General features: G+C 45.9%; 2 protein-coding genes across 5 annotated transcripts in view; one reads left to right on the top strand and one right to left on the bottom strand.

The window, feature by feature from the left end:
* Positions 1–10,852, bottom strand: part of LOC129124449 (D-beta-hydroxybutyrate dehydrogenase, mitochondrial-like) — a 17,569-nt gene extending 6,717 nt beyond the window's left edge. The window contains exons 1-3 of one of the 4 annotated variants that reach the window (XM_077183979.1): positions 10,747–10,852; positions 6,084–6,194; positions 649–818 (exon numbers count right to left, since the gene is read on the bottom strand). In XM_077183979.1, coding sequence (XP_077040094.1) covers positions 649–818; positions 6,084–6,145 — 232 coding nt within the window. In that variant the 5' untranslated portion in view covers positions 6,146–6,194; positions 10,747–10,852. Of the gene's footprint in view, positions 1–648; positions 819–6,083; positions 6,195–8,144; positions 9,717–10,110; positions 10,236–10,746 lie in introns of those variants that run through there. The other 3 variants (XM_077183977.1, XM_054639451.2, XM_077183978.1) reach the window with 3 other exon arrangements.
* BDH1 (3-hydroxybutyrate dehydrogenase 1) lies at positions 10,199–22,825 on the top strand. The gene is made up of 7 exons (XM_054639450.2): positions 10,199–10,334; positions 11,530–11,661; positions 14,696–14,768; positions 16,264–16,374; positions 17,961–18,102; positions 19,615–19,767; positions 20,996–22,825. Exons 2-7 carry the CDS (start codon positions 11,579–11,581, stop codon positions 21,463–21,465), a joined length of 1,032 nt encoding a protein of 343 aa, XP_054495425.1. The 5' UTR covers positions 10,199–10,334; positions 11,530–11,578; the 3' UTR covers positions 21,466–22,825.

Here is a 22,825-nt window from a genome sequence, read left to right as displayed (position 1 = left end):
GGGATCCATGAGTTGGACTCATGCTTAAGGTGACATGTGGATTAAGGTCACCTCTGCCAAGCCTACCCTGGATTCCACTACACATCACCTCTGGGATGTTGCCTGGCAAACTGAAAACATGGATTAATCTGACGGAAGATTAATCCAGGTTCAGGGGCAGTTCAAATCTGTGCTCCAGCTCAGCACTCAGTTGTACCCACACAGCAGAGGGGACAGCAGCAGTAAGCAGCCAGGGACCAGCACCTCTTCATTAGTAGGGTCACTTGCAAGGTCTGCATGAGCTAGGAGCACATGTGGCAGGAGTGTAAGGAAGGGATCAAGCTTTGGCTGTTCTGTGCCCTTCATAGACATTCAAGGACAAAGACACAGATACTTGTGGGCTAGCTGCCACTCATGGCTTTTTATGGGATGTACAGTTAAAGCCTAATCCTCCAGCCAGTCTTGGTCTCTTTCCATGTGGCTGCCACATCAATAGCAAGACAATTGTCCTCACTGACCCGAGTACAGCACAGCCTGACTGCCAGCCACACACTGTCACAGGCCTTTAGGCTTGCTAACCCTCTTTTGGTGGTGCACAGAGCAAAAGACCTGGTAAATGCATGGTCTGCTCTGTAGAAAGGATTCTGTGAGGAAAAGATGCCTACATACCTTCCTCTGGCTCCTTCAGGGTCCTCTTCACAAAATCCACGGCCTGAGCCACCTCCTGGTCACTGCACACGTCCATCTGTAGCACTTTCATCCGGTCAGACTTCATGTTCCTCAGCTCCCTGGCTCCATCTCCATTCTCATCCTGTTCAGCAGAACAGAAGGGTGTCCCACTAAGATGGACAAAGAACAGCAATGCAGCAATGCACCAGTGTGCCACCCTCCTGTTCCCTCCAGCACCACTTCCAGAACTGCATCAGTGACCCAGTGCCCTGAAGCACCACAAAGCCCACCCCGCTCTTGGCTCCTCATGATGGGTTTCACATCCCTAACATGCTGAAATATTGTGCCAGCAGGGGAGGACCATGGGTGACTCTCCACTGCCTCGGTCTCTGTGCTCTACAGGTAACATAACTTGTACAGAAATTGGAGTCAGATGTTCAGGAATACCTGCTCAGTGAAGATCTGCTACACAGCAGCACAGTTACACACATGAGGCATGAAAGGAGATTCTGGCTAAGGAAGAAAGAACTTTTTTTTTTTTCTCACTCTATAGGCAATAAGAACTTCATGGCTTTGCTTTCCTTCCCAACCTTTTCCTTTATTTCCTCCCCATCCCACTGCTATCATTAGAGATTCTGTTATTACTGTGGGGTTTTGTTTTTTTTTTTTGTTTAGTCAAATGTAAACATAGTTAAAATTCCAAATTTTACCTGCTTACTTCCAGGCAAGATTGCTGCCTAAGCCTTAGAGCCTTGCTCAGGTAGTAAATAACAAATAAAAGTGAAAAGAGCACAGATTAGCTACACAGTTCCACAGCAGGCTTGAGACTTAATTCACAAAACTATTCCCTGAATCACAAGCTCTGCCTCATTAGGGAGGAAGAAGTTTTGAATTGGTGAGTCACCATGCCTGGCTGCCACTCTTCCTTTATCACTTGATACCACCTCCCACAGCACAAGGGCAAACAAGGTGAGCAACCCACCCACAGTCACCTGCTCAGCAGCCTCTGCAGCCAGGCAGATATAAAAAACATGTAGCTGCTTAGTTTTTTATAAATATCTCAGGCTATTTAATTCATACAGTATACAACATCTCATCTCCACCTTCAGTCCAGTGAACAATGACACGTACTGAAGGAAAAGAGCTGAAATGTCCATCACGAACGTGAGCAAAACAGGGCAGTTCTCTTAAAAATCAATATATAGTTACACTGGCATTATGACAATAGTAGGAATGAGTTCTTGGCCCCACGGCTGCATGTCATTTCACAACTGACTTCTTTCCCAGTACAACAAGAACAGCAAACAAAGTTGGAAGCTTTTCTAATGCACATCAAACGGGCTGTGTTGGCCCTCTTATCTAGCCACGAAAACAATCTCCTCGTGGTGTTACAAATAGTCAACAACATGGTCACCAAACTATTACATTCCCTTTGAAACAGATGAGGGTTGTATGATGCCTCACTGTATTTCTGGAAGATGCTACTGCATCTCACCAAGTTTTATAAAGCAAATTTCCACTACTTAACAGTGTATAAAGTGGAGCAAATTCAGCTTGTAAAGAGAGAGATTTATTGTACCTATATAAAAAGCTGTAACTATATCTGCATGCAACTGCCAATTGTCATTTGAGCACTGAAAAGACTTTCCTTGCATTTTTTTCTAATCTTGCATAATACTCATAAAACAAAGAAGAAATATTTCCACTGCTTTTTGAGAAACAAAGTCATAGGCTGGCAACTTAAAAATCCAGTAAAAATTGTTTGTATTATTCATATAGAAATTAATTTTCCCCTATCACCAGTGTAACTCTATCTGCAACCTTCCCAGCTACAATTTACTCATTATTGACAAAACATATTGATTTTGGAAGACTGACTTCAACATGCAATATAAATTGGGACCACTTTCATAGTTGCACACACCACCTTAGCCACTATTTAACTGTAAAACAAAGTGCTCAATTCTTTTGTCCAGAACACCACAAATGGAGCAGCTATAGATTTTTATGGAAGCAAGTGAACATAATCTTATGTTCTGTGGTCTTCAGGGGCTTTAAGAACATTCCTTGTTAGGTTCTATATGGTACTTCCTCCTTGTTTTTAAAATGGTAGATTTGTTGGCTGGGATAACACCTAGAGCACTTCCCATGGGAGCAGCCAGACTGTCCTCCCAGAGATGATCTTCATGATCTTCCCCAGCAGGAGCCACACAGCAGCACAAATCAAGTGAGGTGCTGGCAGCAATGGCCCAACTGCTCCTGCAAAGCCTCTCTCCACTTCCCTTTGCTGTCTGATTTTTGCCCTCTCAAAGAATCTCCCAGCTTCCCCTTTCCAGCTCCATGAGTTGAAAGCCATCGTGCTCCAGCCCAGCCTGCTGCCCAGGTTCTCTCCAAAGGCCTTCAATGGGACTGTGTGGTTTCCTCCCAGCTATCTCCTATCCCCTGGTTATCCTGCCTTGGCAACCCTGCAGGCTCTGCCTGCCCACCCCACCCTGTGCCTATCAAGGGCTGCTCCTGGCTGAGAAGCCCAGCAGCTCCACAAACCCTTTACCCTGAGGCAACTTGTTCCAGCTTTTGGCTGCCTCTCCTTCTCTTCTTTACTCCTCTCTCCTGTTCTGGTTTGGAGGATCCCAGTGCAGTGGTGCTGAGGAGAGGCAGATCACACAGATGTTCATCAGTGGAGAGGCTCCCTGTTACAGACACAGCCATGGCTTTTTCCCAGGGAAGCTCCTGGGATTTAGGATTAGGTCCTGGCAAGCACTGGGGCACTGCAGTGAGATGTCAGGGGGAAGCAGGAAGCCATGAACAATGCTGAGCTCCCATGGATGCAGGCACCTCGCTCCGTGTGCGCCAGTTCCTTCCCAGCCTGCTGCCAATGCAGGCGCTGCCTTCCTGCGTTTCCGGAGCGGAACACCTCGTGCTTGTCCTTACTGCATTCCACGCAACTGATTTCAGACTCCATCTGACCTGCCAGGATCATTTTCAACCCTGTCCCCCAAAAGGCTTATAATCTTCTCTGCATGGTTCTGTGCATATTTTTTTCTGAGTGCAAACTTTTCTGGGATATGGTCTTCCAAGGATATGGTCCTGGGACTAAATAGCAGTCACTTAGAGGATGAGTTTGCTCATGAGACTATCATGAGGGACCATAACAAACTGTGACAAAACACTTACTGGGATACATCTATTCCTTCCCCTTTAGCCACTCTGCTGCTTAGCCAAAATGAGATTAGATTGACCCAGCACAGTTTGTTCCCAGTAAACTTATACAGGCAGGGTGCATCACACTATGATGCAGTCATCTGTAAAACTGACAGGGCAGTGTGTGGCAATTGCATCGAGTGCACTGAAGGTGAGCTGCCTGGCTGGCAATTCCAGAGGTCTAGCTTCTTTGGGAAGGGAAGTATGATATCTGTCCTCTTCCAGGCTTCTGGAAATCCCCTGGCCTCCAGGTGCTCTTGAAAATACCACCCATGGGGCAGAAATCACAATGGCTCATTCTCTAAATGCCCTTAAGTATATTTCACCAGGCCTGGTGAACTTGAGCACATTAATTTATATATAAACATCCCTTGTTCTTTACCTTTTCTTGCCTACAGTCCTCATGATAACAGCTGGTAGTAGGGATACAAAAAATATTATTTTTTTCAGTAAGATCAATGAAAATAAAACAATTATTTCAACTTTTCCTGTAATTTTTACTTTTAAGGTTATTTAATAATCTATTTCTGTGTGGTTTTTCCATCTTAATCCTTATATATTAACAGAAACTTTCTCAGTAGACTTACTTGCCCTTGCTTAATGTAATCTCTTTTCCATTTGATCCTTTCCAGTTCTATCCCAGCCTGCGTGCAACATTCTTTTTATTCCTGTAACTTTATATTTGACTGTCTGAGCATTAAGAAGCTCCTGATCATTAAGAAGCTCCTGATGCACCTCACAGTCTGTTATGATGTATTTAATAAAAGAGCTGTCTGTGGTGGTGTAGTACATCAGGGATACAGTAATTCTCTGTATAAAAGCATGTAAGTGGTGATGGACTAACTAGGTGTGAACTAAGAGCCTGGCATCTGCTTCATGACAACTGCCCCACACCTGCTCTGACCCTGCTGGGAACCTACAGCAGCTCACAAGCAATTAAGCAAGCAAGCAAAGAGGCCTCACTTCAGGAGCATTTCATTTCTTTATGGAGTTTCCAATGGAGCCTGTCCCTCTCTGCTCCACACTAGCATTTGCCTTCCAAACAGCCTCCTCAGCCACCCTATTTTCCCTTTCCTTTCCATTCCCTACATCTGCTGCTCTGCAGAGTGTCTGACTTGCCATCAGGCATCCCAAAGCAGCAAATGACATGATTACTGAAGGAATTACAGAGGCTCCTTATGGAAATTTCCAAACAGTGGCAATAATCCAACAGGGCTCTCTTGCTCTCAAGTTACACAATGTGTCAGCTGATAATAACTTTCCCTTCTGGTGTGGTGGAAGAACGTAATGTCTGCCACAATGACACAGGGAGAGAAGGCCACCCTTGTTTGTTCTTACCTTCCACAGTACTCAAAAATCTGTAGTCATCATGCCCTGAGCACCTGTGCTGATGTGGTCATCTTCAAATGGAGAAATGAGTGACCATTAATTGATTTTGAACAATTCAGGTCAGAAATCACGTGAGTTTTGAACTAGCAATACAGCAAAAATGCATAGTAAAGGTAAAATCTCAGTTGACATGGCAGTGGAGCCAGCCCAGTTTATAAAAAGGGTTTCACAACACTAAGTTGTAAGTCCTTTCCATGAGCAGGGACTGGAATGAGGAGTCTGCAACCACTTCAGATTTAGTGTGTCTAAACTTATCTCTCACAAGTGATGCCACCTGCTAAATACATGTGACAGGAAGTCAGACCTAAAGATGTCAGATATGTATGGTAAGTTTGTTTATTCAGCCATCCATAAACTGAACAGCTTGTACAGAAGCTGCAGAAGCACAGTTCCAGGACATTTTGGAAACAGAGCCTTAATAATGCAGAAGAGGGAACTTGGAGATGAGTTTGGGGAGGGTGTCCACAAAAAATGACATTGTGAAAGACAGCAACAGGAATGCCATGGAAGACAAAAAGCCACAGTGCCACAGCAATCTTGGCCTATCAGATTTATGGTGTTGTGGTATTTCTGAGAGGCTTCCAGCATTGAACAGGGCCACATTGTACAAGCTACTGTACAGACATGAAGTTGACAGATGAGCCCTACCCTAAAGAGCTCACAATTACAGGAATGAGGTACAAGATACAACAGGCAGGTGAAGCAATGGAAAATGTAACAATCCCTGCCCACTGCACCTCTCTCAGGTCTTGAACCAGGGTAAATAGAGGCTGCAAATGAAGATGCTTTCATTTGAGAAGCGTTTTTCTCTAATCAGAAAAATTTTTATCAATTTCACCACTCACCATGAGCAAGCATCCAGCAAAAACAGTAAATCCCTTTGCATGAAGGCATTTTGCCAAGGCATGTCCAAAACCTTTGTCACAGCCTGTTATTAGCACCGCCTTTCCTTCAGCCTGTGTGAGGAAAAACAGTCACGGGATATCATCAGATATTGCAATGCAGGCACCACCACCACCCTGCCCCACAGCACAGGAGCCACTTGCAGTCCTGCAGCCAGGGCAGGTACAATTCCAGCTGCAAGTGACAGTGGCACCTGTGTGCACAAACACAACCACCACCCAACTATTATGAAATCAAATTTATGCAGTTGCTGGTCTGTAACAATTTGTGTTTCCTTGATACCTGAGCTGGAACAGTAACTATTCCTTTCAAGTATTGGTGGCCAAAGCAGAACAGAAACATTTCAAAAGAAGTTAATGGTCTACCAGTCCATAGTAAGAAAAAGCAGCATAGAGAACATCCAAATGGCAGGATGTCACTGGCTTGAACTGTAGAGCAGCTCTTTTAGCTGCTGAGTGACTGCTGTCTGTTCCCCACCTACTCCCACTCTATGCAGCACTTTCCATGCTGTATTTTAGCACACAGGAATGTGACTACAGGTTAGAGCTTCTTCCTGAAACTCTGCAGTCTTAAGAAGAACAACTTATCAAATCCTACAGTTCTCTCCTACATTATCATTTGACTGACAGGTAAATTGAGAAAGAAGATTTGATATTCCATCTGATATGACACAACATAGGGTTGAGATAGATAGGAAAGCAGAATCCCAAATCCTGAAGAGAAGCTATAGCAAAACACTGCCCATTCAACTTCTGTCTTTGCTTGAAAGCCATCTCCTCCCCACAGGTGTGAAGCAATGTGAGCTAACACTTAACCCAGCTAGAAGGCTGCCAGCTGCTGTGCTGCACAATGCTCCAAACTGAAACTATATCCATGAGGCAATAACATGATACAGCAATAAAAATGCAGAGGATGCAATAAGGAAGTGAGGTCAGTTAGATCTCTCTGGAGATATCAGCAGCTAATATTGTTAGAGTACTCTCAACAGCTGGAATATGAACACCCTTATGTATGAATTACACTGGCTGGTCCAGACACATTTTCAGAGAGAAATGGGTCAATCACCACTGCTCCCTCATCTCTTGCTTTGCTGCCATGTGGTGTAGTAAAGCAGCAATAAGGGAAGATTGCAGGGTGATAGTGATCAGGGCATTATTGCATAAACTCAGGGTGAGCCTCAGCAGAGAACAATAAGCAAATAAAGCTACACCCTGTCCTATAACTCACGTTGAAGTAACTGCTCTCAAAGGGGAGTTAAGATCTGAAGCTGAAACTAGAACTGATCAAAAGTCTGTCCTGCATTTATAATACAAACACCCACAGTAACATTATACTATACCTTAGACAAAGAGCACCTAGGTGCAGACTAGCTCTATTAAAGCTCTAAAGATAGCTACAGCTAAAGGACAAAATATGAGTGAGAATTAAATATACAGTGCTCAGTCTGAATTTAATTTAGAGTGACATCTCTCTGAGAGGTGAAAATCAAACATTAACCAGATCACAGAAGTTGTCAAGGTCACCTCCTGCAATAACTCAGCAAGCTGGCTTGTGAAAAAAGAAAGGATTTGACTTTTTTTCCTCTTTCTCTCACTTCCCTAGAGTCTTTGCCTCTGAATCTTGAAGGCAGAGGACTTCCCAAAAGAGCAGGAAGTGTGCAGGAAATAGGCAGCTGTAATCACTTCCAGAACACAGGTCAGGCAAGCAAAGAAGATATCCAATCCTCAACCATCATTAGCTCCTTAAAAAAAAAATCCCCAATCAAACAACCAAAATGTAGACAGAAATGAGGTTTAAAAATCCTCTCATCTGCCTTTAATAGTAAGGAAAGTGAGGGACAACTTACAGTTTGAAAAGGATCTTGTGATTGTTATTTGCTATAACCCTAATTGCTGGTAATAAAACATGTGACTCCAGCATCATGGCTCATAACAGACAGGGGCCCCAGCAGCACCAAGGAGCATGCAAAACCCCAAGGGATGTACTGGATCTCACATCTGTACCTGTGCCTCTTTGTGCCGTGCCCGATGGACAGAGAGCTCCCAGGGATGACAGCAGGGATCAACCCCATCCCCAGCCAAAGGGATCCTATGCCAGAAAAACTTGTGAACACAGAAAAGCCCAATCACTCTTATCTTTTGAAAGTCCTAAGATAAAGCTTAATGGGCCTGTTCCTGAAATTTGATAAGGCCAATCTGCAGCTTAATTTGACTCAATGCTGGGACAGGCAGAGAGGACCAGTTATCAGCACAGTGACCTTAATGAGCATTCTGAGGAACTCAGGTGCCTCCCTCACTCAGGGTCATACAGGGCTGCCTGGAAACACTGCATGGGAGACAGCACTCCAGTGCTGACAGGGTGCCTGGGACAGCATGCCTGGGGTCTGCTAAGAGCACTTCTTGTACCAGAGGTGCTGCTGTGGCATGTGAGCACAGTAACACTATGCTGTGTGATCCACAACACTATTCCTCACAGTTCAGGAACCCCTAGAAGAGTAGCCTCATTTTAACCTGCAGTCAGCTCAGATGTACACATATTTCTATTGGGATATGGCTAGTTTATTATATATAATTTATTTTACTAATGCAGGTGATCCATCAGAATTATACATTTACTGCAGAACAGGCTGAAGAAATTGAAGCTACTTTTTCAGCCTGTCTCTCTAGACAATGTGGGAATATGGCATGCTTACCTAGACTTAATATTTTTCTAATGTGCCATTTGTTTGGGTTTTTTTTTTATCCTGTTCCCATTTGTGGTTCCCCTGACCATTCCCCGATGTTATCAAACAGATTGATTTTAGGATAAGTGCAGCTACAAACTAAACTTGGCTTGTTCCTTTTTCCAGGGTTGGGAAAGTTGAGGTTTTCAATCCCAGGAAAAAGAATTGAAAATACTCACTAAAGGGAAGGTATTTTCTCAAGTGGAACAGGGATGGAGAAAGTAAGAGAAGCAGAGTGGATGAAGGAATGAAGTGGGAGGCTGCAATCAGACTACAGCTGTTATGTGGCCATTCCAGGGGGAAAGACTGAGCTGGAGGTGGTCCTGAAGCAAAAACATTTGCTCAGAGAGCAAGTCATATCCTGGGCATCCAAATCAGCATGGACAGCAGGTCAAAGGAGATGATCTCTCTCTGCTTTGGTAAGACCCCACCTGCAGTGCTGCATCCAGCTTCAGTCTCCCAGCACAGGAAGGACGTGAACTTGTTGGAGTGCATCCAGAGGAGGCCCCCAAGATGGTCAGAGGGATGGAGAACCTCTCCTATGAGACAAGGCTGAGAGAATTTAGATTGTTCAGCCTGGAAAAGAAACGGCTTTGGGATGACCTAATTGTGGCCTTTTACTATCTGAGGGGAGAGCATTTACAGGAGCATGTAGTGACAGGACAAGGGGGAATGGGTTTAAATTGAGCGTAGGTTTAGATAAGATATTAGGGAAAAAAATCTTAACTGTGAGGGTGCTGAGGCCCTGGCACAAATTGCCCAGAGAAGCTGTGGATGCCCCATCCCTGGAAGAGTTTGAGGCCAAGGTGGACAGGGCTCTGAGCAACCGGGTCTAGTGGAAGGTGTCCCTGCACATGGGACAGGGTTGGAACTGGATGATCTTTAAGGTCCCTTCCAACCGAAGCCATTCTATGATTATATGAACATCCCCGTCCCAGTGAAGCACTGCGGGGAGGGAGCAGCCGCCGCACCGCGGGGTCCGAGGGCAGCGCCCGCCGCACCGCGGCCCGGCCGAGCCTCGCGGCAAGGGCCTCATCGCCCCGGGCCGTGCCCGGCTCGGCGCTTTCACCCCCTCACAGCGTCTGTCGGCTCCACCAGCCCAGCCCGGCACAGGCAGCGCCGCTCCGGCCTCGACACCTGCAGCGCCTCTGCCCGGCCCGGCCCGGCCCGGCGCCATTTTGGGCCTCGGGGGCGCCTCCGGCGGGCTCTGCCCCGGGCGAGCCCCGGCCCCTCGCCGCGGTACTCACGGGCAGGGCGCGGCGGGCCCGCCGCAGGAGGAGGAGGAGGTGGAGGAGCAGCACCCCCGCGGCGCCCAGCGCCAGCAACAGCCCCGCTCCGCTCCGCATGGCCGCAGCCTATCGCCGCCGCCGCTCCGGCCCTGCCCCCGGCCCGCCTCCCGCCGCGCCCGGCACCGCGGCCCCGGCCCAGCCTCATTCAAACGGCAGCAGCGCCCGGCTCCCGCCGGCTCCAGGTAACGCGCGGGTAGCGCGGGGCGGGTCGGGGTGGGTCGCGGCGGCCCGCGGAGCTCTGGCAGCCGGCTCGCACGGTGACCTTGCCCGCGAGGGGCGCGGGCATCTCCTCTGCGCGGCCTCTCCCGCAGCCGCCACAAGCCCGGGCGGCCGCGCCCCCGGTGCCTCGGCCGGGCCGTGAGCGCGTTTGGGGCCGCGGCAGCCGCGTCCCGGAGAGGGGCCGGGCCGGGCCGGGTCGGCGGGACCTGCGACGGAGCTCCGGCCTCGCCCTCTCCCTGCGAACCTCACCAAAACCCGCGGGGACACCCGCCGTGCTCCCGAATTGGATCAAAGCACCGGGATTTCTGAGGATTAGCCGAGGCAGCGAGCCTCCTGAGCCCTGTCCGCTCCCTCCCTCCCCATCTCGGTGCCCACCGCTGCTCTTTCTGCGGTAATTTCGCTGCTTTCCAGCCCAGGCCTGGTTTCCAGCAGGCCCCGAAGCTGCCGCGATGGCGGCCCAGCCTTCGGCAGAGATGCAAACCACCCACAACAACTGAGATACCGTTTCTCAGCTTCAATAAAAGGGACTGGGAGATGGTTTTTTGTGTCTTGGGTTACTTTTATCCAAGATAAATATGATTTAAGTTGATTTTCCGTACCAAAGTCTCGTTCTTGAGATGTTTTCACTCGGTATTGAGTTTATTGGTGGTTCCCTGTGCTTAGTCCAGCATCACCAACCACTTAATTACCAAAAAATATATTTTTAACTGTGTGGCTGTACTAGCTATAAAGCAAAGGATTGTTTTGGAAACACGTCACATAACATGTGACAGTCATAACATCACCTGTGACGTGAAGTTATATTTTTGTTCAAAGTTATTCCATATAGCTAATTCAAATACATTATTTGAAATAATATATTCCATATGAGTACCTTAATTTTTACCTGTTTCAGAGAAAACAGTTAAAGATGCATTAAAGAAGAGAAATTGACGTTTTCTTTAAATGTCTCCCTGCTTGGTAGTTTACTTAGAATGCTTTTCCTTATTTAAAAGCATCTTGGCTGGCTCAAGGTTGAGCTATTTATCTCTGTCTGAGGGACTGCAAGGGGAGAAGATGAGTTCCTTTGGACTGTATTTTCCTGTTGAAATACATGGAGTCAGCATGTCTTACCAAATAATTGAGCAACTAAAACAGAGGTGCTATCTTGTGTTGCAGAGCTAAGGAAGAATAGTTTTGCTTTTGGTAAAGTGTGCTAGTTGAAAACATGTTGGCCACCAAGCTGTCCCGCCCTCTCTTGAACTTCTCTGTGAAAGCCCTGAATCTCAAGGACCCAGGGAATGGCTTCAGGTAAGTAACTTGGTGGAAAAGAGGAAAGAGTGACATCTTGAGTAAAGCACATGTCAAAGACTCACTTGATTTCAGTGGGACAGTTTATTTACAGAGTCACAAGGTGGTTGAGGTTGGAAGGGACTTCTGAAGGTCATGTGGTCCAGCCACTCTGCTAAAGCTGGGCTTCTCTGAGCTGGTTGCCCAGAGCTGTGTTCAGGTGGCTTTAGCATCTCCAAGAATGGGTACTCTAGAATCTGCCTGGACAACCTGTGCCACGGCTCAGTCACTGAGCTGAGCACAGCAGAGATGGACTCCGTATGCAAGGAGGGGTTGGCAACATGTTGGATTTTTTGTTGGTTTTTTTTTTTTTTTTCACATTTCAGTTAAAAAGAACATTCATTCAGTATCCATCAAGAGGATTTTTTGGAATATCAGCAAGTAGGCCTTGCTTCAGTGCAAGAAGTTGTCATATATTTCTGTGACTTCCTGTGATTAAAGAGGCAGCAAATCCCATGAAATAAGGAAGTTGAGAGGGAAGGTTTTACTAAGAAATGGAGGTGGACTGAGTAGTTAAGCTGGTTCTTTTCTGCAAATGAACAGAAAATTGCCTATCTAATTCTAATTTCTAGCTCTGAAAAAACCCCCAACATTTATATTGCTGTATGATTGGAACCTCTTAGTCCAAATCCTGAGCAAGTTGAGTGCTTTCCCTGGCCTTGTTTTAGAGCAGGGCTCCCGAACAGCAGTGTGGTACTACTAATTGTACATAAGCCATTTAGAAGGGGCTGGTGGCCTGTTAAACAAGAACTGCCACCTCCAGTGTTGCTCTACTGCTGCTGATAGTGGTGTCCAGCATCACCATGGTCAAGGGTGGCTCTGGTAACTGGGTGTTGGAGATAGCTATGCTGTTAAGAGATTTCCTGTGCAAACAGACATAGGTCTTTTATCTCCTGTTTGCTCCACATACACCAGAGTTCACCTGCAGGAATCTGCTGTGGCCTTAAAAATACGAATTAATGTTTTATTAAGTTGAGGAAAGAATTTTCAGCATATTCTTGTTTTTTTTCTTCCGTCTTCTGTTTTGCTTACTGTGTATTTGTGCTTTGTGTGTCTTGTACTCAGGGCAAACCTGTGTTGCATTTGGAAATCCCCATAAGTTGCTAAACCTGCAATGGAAATCCAGCTGTTCATTGAAAGGCAGTGCTGCCACTATACCAGTGTCTTAATGCACTGAAGCAGCATTTTTGTACTTGACTCTTCAAGCTGATGACTCCTTTTTTTTTGTGGAACTGAACAAGAGGCAGTGCATGATTACAAGCACAAATTCAATTTGAGGACCATCTGTGCATTCTAAAGTCTCTGTTGTGGTCTCTAGAATTCAGTGATGCAGAATGACAAAAATGGCTTATGGTACCATGTGGGGGCTCACATCACTTCCTGGCTGTTCCTGCTGATGACTTTCCTGCTCAGCAGCAGCCAGCATCTGTTCTTTTGCCATTGCCTTCAGGTTGAGATAGGCAGAATGTCTAGTAGGTATTCTCTACAGATTATTGTGAATTGAGTGCAGCAAATCAGTGCTCTGCAGTGAAATAACAGGGTCAACCATGACACTGAAAAATAAAACCCAAGTTCATTCAACTGTAAGAAATGTTAGGAACATTTCTGGGCACTTTAAGACACACCAAGAATCTTAGTGTTGAGGTAAAAGTTTCAATCCAGGATTGCAGGTCAGTGATGTTAACACACACTGCCTGGGGAGTGACCTTTGCAGCAATTAAGTTTGCTATAGCTATTTCAAGAGCTGATTTGGCTTGTGACACTCTAAGTTAGAAAAACAGCTTAACTGTTTCAGGAGGGTGTGAGTGAACACCCTTGCCTGAATGTGTCATCTCCTTTCCCATCTGGTTCAAAGCTTCTGCCTTCACAGATACCTTGATTTCCTGAGATGTGGCTCAGAGGCAAGAGTATCTGCAAGCTGCTGTGCAGTCTAGCACAGGTCACCCTGCAAGAGCCTGTGATGTCTGAGCTGGAGATAATTGTGAATGATTATGCAAATTTACTTAGAAACCAAAAAGCAGCCTGAAGATTAGCTCTGGGAAGGATGGATGCTGTTGGAGGAGCCAGAGGGTAGATGAAGCACAGCAAGTCCAAGGGAAGGCCAAAAGCTCCTGGAGGGCAATGTCAGTGCCCAAAGCAAAAATGAAAAAGCTGATAAAGTCCAGAGAGGTGACTGACAAGGACAGAGCTTGGGTTATGCCGCTTTGTTGTTCAGGCCCAGTTTTGATGAATGATGGCAAGACTTAAGACAGAGTGATGCTACTGGGTAACATAGCTTTTCTAAATGGAATCTCATTTCCTGGAAGGCATTGTTGCTTTGCTCTGGTTTGTCTTTGTGAATATGTTTTGTCTTCTGGGAGTCACACGTACTATGAGGAGGAGCTTCAGATCTGCATGGCAGGTATTGCTCAAAGACAGTATTTCTTAGCTTAAAAAGGCAATGTAAAATCTAAGTGTATTTAATGGGTAGACACTGCAGGGGAAGAAGTGTCATCCAGGATGAAATAAGGATGGAGCTGTGTGTAAAAGGAGTGAGACAAATCCAAGCAAATTCAGCCTCAGGCTGGGTGTCAGAGACAAAGCCACAGCAGAATACCTTCATCAGACAAATTAATAACTTCCCATACCCCAACTTTGTGCACATGTTAAGTGAGGGTGTTGTTGAAAATGCAAACACTGCACTGCCCATTTTGTGGGTGAAAGCAGCTCTGTGCCTCCAGACCAGGAGCTATTTTAGAATACTTTGTAATACCCGGACAGCTTCTGCAGCTGGAAATAGCATCAAGGTCTTTGGAGAAACAAATGTGTCATACTGTAGGAAACACACAGGCTCAGAGTAAGGAGAAGTATAGACTAGATTCTGTCTTCCCAAATGACAATCTACATCATGTATGTAGGCAGCACTACATTCCTTTTCATGTGTGTGTTGCTGCAGCTGGCTATGGATAAGATATTCCACATCTGACTGTTCTGTTGGCTTGGCTTTTTTTAACAGGCCCGTGCAGAGATTTTCCCTCCCTCTGTTGTCCCCGTGTGGCAGCCGCTCTTATGCAAATGAAGTCGATCAGGTGAGTGTGACTGTGGCTTCCAGGAGCTGGTTCTGCTGAGCAGGGGTTTTAAAATCCCTGAAGCCTGGTGACCAATTTCATCTTTCCAGTTTGCCAGAAAGACTGCAAGCTGGACCTCTCGAGCATGCTCCACATTCTTTCCACACCGAGCTCCCATTGACGTAGCACGGTATGTGCTGCTAAGCATGGAAATAAACAATCATACGAGTGGGTTTTTTCTATTTTTGGAACTCACTCAGCAGATTAAATGTTCCACCTTACAGTGGAGGGAATCTGCATGACAAATTCTTAATAAAGCACTCTTTCTGGAGAGTAGTTGTTTAAAGACATGTAAATAAATCAGTGTGTCCTCACCACTTCATCAAGAGTGTGGCCCTTTTTAGCAGCCCTCTCCTTGAAGATACTGACTTGCCAGGAGCAGTGCCAGGCAAAAGGGATGATGTTTTGTCATCTTGTCTGTCTTGTGGCACAGAACTCAGCACTGAAGCAGTGCTAGAGCACGCAGAACTTACTTCTTAACTCTGGAACAGAGTTTCAGAGGAACTCAGATGTGATCCTCACATCACTGCAGGCTTCCAGTGTGAGAAGCCTTTGCTTCTTCCACCCAGCTTCCACCCTGATCAGTCCTTGGGTATGCTGGGGAAAGCCAAATTTATAGCTTGTTAAAAGAGATGAGTCGGAGTGAATTGCAGGCAATTATTATGTAATCACACCCACAGCAGCACCTTGGATGTGCAATTGTTGCTGTTGGGCTGTCTGATGCACTATTTTAGATTGTTATTTAACTGCTTGTTATTTAACTGCTGCCTGTCTTTGGGTTAGAAAAAGGAATTTGGAGAGGGAAGGAGGTATGCTTCCATTTAAATTGTAAGTTGGAAAAATAGGAAGACCAAAAGAGCCCAACCAGACAAAAAGAGTGATGACCTACTGGTCCTAATTTCACATATTAACCCCACTTGAATCTTCTTAGCCCTTAGAACCCAGCTCTAGAGAGCTTAGATGCTAGAGAGAGAGAGATAAGTGAACAGTCAGAAAGATTAAACTATATCCTTTCTTCAGTCAAACTGTCTTCTCCATGCCCTATGGGCTACATGCACACAAGAGTGGACTCCTGCCTGCTTTGAGCATATAGGAGCAGTTCCTGGTGAAGAGAAGATGTCTTGGGAAGTGTCTGGTATATTTTCAGATTTCAAGATGAGTGTGAACTGCCAGAGCATGATGGTTTGCTCGGTCTCTTTGCCTTGGAAGCCTGTTTGCCAGAGGTGCTGAACTCCTCCATGCTGGGAGGGCAGTGATCCTGCCTCACTGGACTGAACTCAGAATGAAAATGTCATTCCTTGTGTTCAGGTGGCACTGGGTGGCAGGAGGCAGTGAGTGTAGAGAACATCCCTGGAACACACTGCTCCTGGCCAAGGATGTGACTTATTCTTTGTGCTGCAAATCACTGATATCAAATACTCAATTCCAGTGCATTTTGTTCTGGTTTGTTTTGCAGATTGGCAGCAGAGCTGTGCTTATAACAGGCTGTGACTCAGGATTTGGATTTGCCTTGGCCAAGCACCTGCATGACAAAGGTTTCATTATTTATGCTGGCTGCCTGCAAAAGGTAGGGAAAACAAAAACTGTTCTTCACCTGTGGCATGTGCAGTGACACATAGCAACTGCAGTCTTCCCTCTCCACTCTGCACAGCTTTCTGCCAAGGAGAGGGAGGGTGGTTGGTACAGGGAAAGACACAGGTGTTTGAATTTCACAGAGCAGAACCAGGACTGAATGGTGTCTAGGGAGGTTCTTATTTAAGTCACAACACTGTGGTCTGTTCCATGTCTGAAGAGCTGGAATCCCAAAGCTAATTTTATAGGCTTAACCATAAGCAAAGTTTGGTGTTGGGCTGTGGTCTGGACCTTTGGCCCTGCTCTCACTCTGTATATATTTATGGAGGGCTTATTTTGATTAATTTTGAAATACACCAAACCACCAGTGATTTTATAGCATGTGTTCTGAGCATATTTTTCTATATTCATGAGCACAGCCATGCATGGGGTGTGTATTGGGGGTCCCCTGAAATAGTTGGGTGGATGATGGAATCCCACTAGTGCAAATGAGAGAAGAATGAGGCTACAAACAGCTTAGTGACACAGCCTTGATATGCTCTGGAGGAGATCTTTGGTGGCAAAGCATTGATGGTCATGGAGAACAGGAGAGAGTTTTAGTCTATTTCTCCTTATGAAGCGCTGCCCCTTTTTTAGCTGCACGGCCATTTCCTAACAGAAACAAACTTACTCCTCAGGATATCCTGGGGTGGGTCAGCTAGTTTGATCTAATCTTTTAGCTCACTCATCACTATAAACATATCTTGAATAGTGGCACTATTTAAAGAGAATTTGCCAGAATTCTGTAATGTTATCCAACTTTCTGCTATTATTTTTTTGCATTATTACTAAGTTTTGCTTAAATTAGTAGTTTGTTTCTGCTGCATTTTTTCAAAATAGGTTTCTGTCCCGATAGCTCTGTCTTGTGTCCCAGTGTTGAATCAAAGATTTATTTGTAAACCTGGGCTCCCTCTACAGGCGTCACAGCAGAACAGGACACTTGGTACAAATTGCTGCCTTTTGAAAGGGTTCAAGACAAAGAGGGTAGATAAGTACTTTTTTGATAGGTGTTTCTACTCAGCTTTTGTAACTGAAGATCAACATTAGAGAATATAAGAACACAGCAAACTTAAAAAACACTGTTTAGAGTAATAGCCTGCCTCTGTGTTGACTGAAGTAAAAAACTTCAGAGTTGCAAAATTACTTATGTGTTTCATTTCTTCTGTCTGAGCTGCTAAAAAGCCACAATTTCCAGTGGACATATCTAACAGTCACTGAAACCTCCCTTCTATTTTTGTTGTCTTCAGTACTTTTTCTACTGAATGCATGTTCTTGGAAAATCATATTTTTCTATATTCATGAGCACAGCCATGCATGGGGTGTGTATTGGTACAGGTACTCATGGTCAGATGGAGATGCTTGAGGAATGGTGTTCTGCAGGACCAGTCCTGTCTGCTCCCCTTCTTCCTAAGGCTGCAGGACTGTCCTGAATATTCTGTGACTGCCCTGTGCACTCTTTTGTTTGATTTGATAGTTGGTAGGCATTTGATATTCTGCACAGCTCTTTAGCCAGATTGAAACCAGCACTTTCTTCCCCTCTAGGACAAGGGAGAGGGTGGCTCCAAGGAGCTGGATGCCATGAACAGCGATCGAATGAGAACTGTGCAGCTCAACGTCTGTGACAGCAAAGAAATGGACCGGGCAGTGGAGCATGTGCAAGGCAGCCTCGAGGACCCAGAGAAAGGTGGGTGTGTGCAATGGGCTCTGAGGCTGCAGAGGGACAGGAGCTTCCTTGGCTGGGCTCTGAGAGCATTGTCAGGGTGTATTTCAAAAGCTGAGCGTGTGATTGAAGGACATGAATCTTTGAGGAGCAGCAGGGCAGAGCAAATGGCCTGTTTGAAATTTGCGCCATGTCAGAAAGGAGCTTCCCACTTCACACAGCATCTACAAAGAAAACTGCTTGGTTCTCCACTAGCTCCTGTAGGGACACTGGCAAAAACCAGAGTGGTGTTCAAGGCTCTGGGATTAGTACTTTGTTCCTGTGAACTGAAGTTCATTGTGACTCCCTTTCTGTTGTAAAACCTGCCCCATGCCCAAAGATTGGGAATTACAAATGGAAATACGTTCTCTACTCTTTCAAACGGCAAAGGAAATTGAGAGGTTTTCCAAAGAATTTCCCATGAAGCCAGCTGGGTATCATTAATGCTATTGTAGATACTACCATTTACAATTCAGGGGGTAGCTGTACTGATTTTCTCAGCCTACCTACTTCATTCTACTGAGGTGAGCAGCAAATTCTGCTCCAGTGCTGTGAAAATTGCCTTTGCTCATACATTTCTGAAACCTTTCCACCTTTTGAAGTACATGTTCCTCCTAAAGGATATTCACATTCAGCAGAAGGTTGTTTTAAGCAGAACAACCAGTAATGTTTTGGTTTGGATTTCGCAAACCAATTTCTTTTTATTTTCTTTGTATTTAATTTTTACATATGGATCTTCTATATAAATTAAGTTTTCTAGCTCTGTATTCTCAAGCACAGGCCAGGATGAAGTTGCCTTTCCTGGGCTTCTTCTGATAACACAGATCTGGACACAGTCAGTCAACAGATAAAAGGGAGTTTTTCTAAATGAGAGACAGAAGCCTTTCTCAGACCTTTCTCAGCATGTTTCCTGTACAATTAGAATATTATATTAAATGAGTTAATTTTATTTAAAATTCCTTTCAAATCTTTCTTTTTATTGCCAAATGAATAGGTAGCTTCAGTTGTTGCCATTTTGGCTGCAGCAGAATAAAAGGGAGAGGCCATGGCATGCATGCTCACCCATGCCTACACCCTCCTTCCCAGCACTGCAGACACTCTAGTTCTTATGGTGACAGAAGGGATTTTACTTTGAAAGAATTACTCTTTTGTTTCTTACAAGTTCATTCCTATTCTTATTATTTGCATTATGTATTTTGCTTCTTTTAAAAAAATTATGATGGATAAAGAAATAGTGGCAAGGAGAACAGCTTATACAAGGCTGAAGTTCTCTGCTGGCTCAGAACTTCCTGGGAAGCCTCATTGACAGCACTTTGTGGCTGCAGTGTTGGGTGGTACAGGCAGATCTCCATGGTGGTTCTATTTTCTCAGGAGACTGAAGTGCACTCTGGACTCTCTTCTATCTGGTCTTCACCATCACAAGTCATAATGAAAAGCTCTGTTGTGTGGTTCAATAACCTCCTAGCACAACTAATGGTGCTTGATTTTGTCTTGTAGGGCTCTGGGGGCTGGTTAATAATGCTGGGATCTCCACATTTGGGGAAGTTGAATTCACCAGCATGGACACCTACATGGAGGTAGCTGAAGTGAACCTGTGGGGCACTGTGCGAACCACCAAGGCTTTCCTCCCGCTCATCCGGAGGTCTAAGGGTGAGTGACAGAGCTCCTGACTGGCTCTCCCTCTAGCAGGCCCCCCCTTGCTGTGTTAGAGGCCAGAAGGTCTGTGGCACTTCTCTCTGCACCATTGACACCTTCCTGCCCTCAGAGATACAATGTGGTCCCCAGCAGACACACGGATTGCTTCACCTCTCTGAGTTACACAGCAGGCCTGAAAACCACTTCTTTCTCTTTCCCATATGTGCTGCCTTCTCCTGCAACATCCCACACAAGATCTAATCCATTATATCTTCTTTTACCTGTTCAAAAACTGCAGCTCACAATCAATTACAGTGCCAGGAGCATTTCTCCCTGCTATATAAAAATCAGCTGTGACAGGGTGGGCAGCAGCAGTGCAAAAAGCTTCTTGCAGGGAAGTTGTTATTTTGCACTGTTACTCTGGGAGCCTGTGATGTAGGAAAAGAGGGGGTTGTACAGCAATGACATGCAGACCTAGAGTTTGCATGGGTCTCAGCATAAAGAGGCAAAAGCTTTCCTGTGCTAGGGCCTACTGCCTGACTAAATGAGAGTATTTTTCACTCTTGAGGCCTCCACAGGCATTTACAGTACTGCCCTGTGCTGCTGACCTGGGCTGGATGTGGCCTGGGTAGCCCTTCTTCCACCAAGGAAGGCTATCCACTTCTGAGGTCAGGGTTTCCCTTTCTAACACAACTTAGCAATGAGCTCTGGTAGAAGGTGTACAGAACTCCAACCTCTACTGAGACTACAGCATCCACAGCCTCTTACCAGCATCTTCCCCAGCCCAAATGGATGGCTTCTGGCAGGGAGAAAGGCCTCTGTTCCTGGAGCCATAACCCAGCTGTCACATGGAAGAGTGCAGTGGACTTAAGCTGCTCTGCCCATTGGTGGTACAGGAACAATCTATCCCATTTTGAGAAGCAGACACTCTGAGCCACCACTGGCCTTTGATTTGCAAATAAACAAGCTTAGCTTTGGTCCCAGAGCCTTTCCTTGTTCCCGCTTTACTTTTCTGAGCTCAGTCCAAATTGCTGCTGAGCAATCCTGTTTCCCCCTGTGCAGGCTCTGTCAGGAGCACAAACCTGAAGGGCACTGCCTAAGCCAGCACTGCTGAGGCAGAGCCATGAGCAGGTCTGCCTGGCAGTGGGCAGGTGGGTGGGTGCATGTTCAGGAATATGTTGGGTGGTGTGTGCCAGGTACCTGCTTCAGGCCAGGTCCCATAGCTCAGCTGTGCTCTGCCCAGGTCGCGTGGTGAACATCAGCAGCATGATGGGGCGGATGGGCAGCCCCGCCCGCTCTCCCTACTGCATCACCAAGTTCGGCGTGGAGGCCTTCTCCGACTGCCTGCGCTACGAGATGCAGCCCCAGGGCGTCATGGTGAGCATCGTGGAGCCCGGCAACTTCATCGCGGGCACCAACCTGTACAGCCCCGAGCGCATCAAGGCCATCGCCGACAAGATGTGGGACGAGCTGCCCGAGATCGTGCGCAAGGACTATGGCCGGAAGTACTTTGACGAGCAGGTCAGCAAGATGGAGTCGTACTGCAACAGCGGCTCCAGGGACACGTCGCCCGTCATCGAGAGCGTGGCGCACGCGCTCACCTCCACGGCCCCCTACACCCGCTACCACCCCATGGATTACTACTGGTGGCTGCGCATGCAGATCATGACCCACATGCCCGCCGCCATCGCAGACCGGCTCTACGTCTACTGAGGCCTCGCGCTCATAAGCTATCCAGGTGGGAAATCTGTTTTAAAGAGAGCTTTGTACACACTTCCCATTAGTCCTTTTTAAATTTTTCTAACCTCATTTCAGAGTACTGTATTTTAGCTCTAAAGGGTTCATTTAAATATCTGACATAACCTAAAAGGCAGTAATTTGCAAGGGATGTTTCATAGGCAGGAATATGTTATGTTTGTGCAGGGACAATGATTTTTTTTCTATTTATTTCATGTAATCCTTTCTTTTTTCACCTCAAATATGAAGCTGTAATCATTATTTAAACTGCAATTGCTCTGAAGCTTTTTCAGAATAATTTCTGCTGATGGCCAAACACAATCTTCACAGTTCCTGCCTAGGATGCAGCCTCCACACCATAAAACAGAGTCCCTCCATGCTCTAATGGCAAACCACTGCTTCCTCATGACAAAGAACGTCCATCTGACTTTTCCAGGCCTGGTCATAGTAGCCCAAGGCAGAGCAGAGACTTCTTTAACTTGGGGATCAGAACTCAAAATGCTCAAGGTGCTGAAACTGAGCAACTGACCCCATCCCTTTCTCTCTTAGAATTACACTGATGGAACCCTAGAGAAAAGGAACCAGTCTGCTTTTCTCGCATGCTTTCTTGCAAAGGAGTCCAACAACCCAGGGACTCAGCCTTGCAGACTTTCACCACGGGAGTTCCTTACTCATATGAGCATTCCCATTACTGTGAGCAGCTTTACGCACAGGACTGCAGGTGTCAGGATTGGCCTGCAGTGACATTTCCCTTCTCTTCACAGTATCTGAACATGAACTCCAGAGTTAGCTTGGAGAGGAGCTTCCCTTGAGCTCCATTGTGGAGCAGGCGGAGCAGAGAGGGTTACAGTCACATCAGTGAATGCCCTTCTCTCCAGGGACCTCAGTTACAGCCAAGTATTTGTACAGCAGCTTGCACAGAAGGGCCTTAACCCTGACCAGGCCTCCAGTACTGCAGCACAGGTGATGATAACAATCATAACTTCCACTGAAGGAGTCACTGAGCTGAAATACTTGCCACATGACATAGATCTATCAGAACGTCCATAACAATAATGTTAACTTTAGGAGCAGTCTCATTTCCATGATGGTTGTTTACATAGCTGAGAAACATTTGTTTTGTACTTTAAGATAAGAAAAGGAAAAAAAAAAAAGAGTCTTTCATGAGGAATTCAGAAAGAGGAAACTTTTATAGGCCTGAAAGGCAAAAGTAAAAAATAATTAATGACCATTGTTAGTGAAGTTGAAAAGAAAAGATTTCATGTGCTCTAGTAACATACTGTGACATGATCAAACTCCTTTGGCTTAATAAATGTATACATGAATGGTAACAAAA

The sequence above is a fragment of the Agelaius phoeniceus genome, chromosome 10 (genome assembly GCF_051311805.1).
Source record: "Agelaius phoeniceus isolate bAgePho1 chromosome 10, bAgePho1.hap1, whole genome shotgun sequence".
Lineage (NCBI taxonomy): Eukaryota > Metazoa > Chordata > Aves > Passeriformes > Icteridae > Agelaius > Agelaius phoeniceus.
Note: the sequence above shows the minus strand (reverse complement) of the source record. Positions and strands in the feature narration are given on the sequence as shown.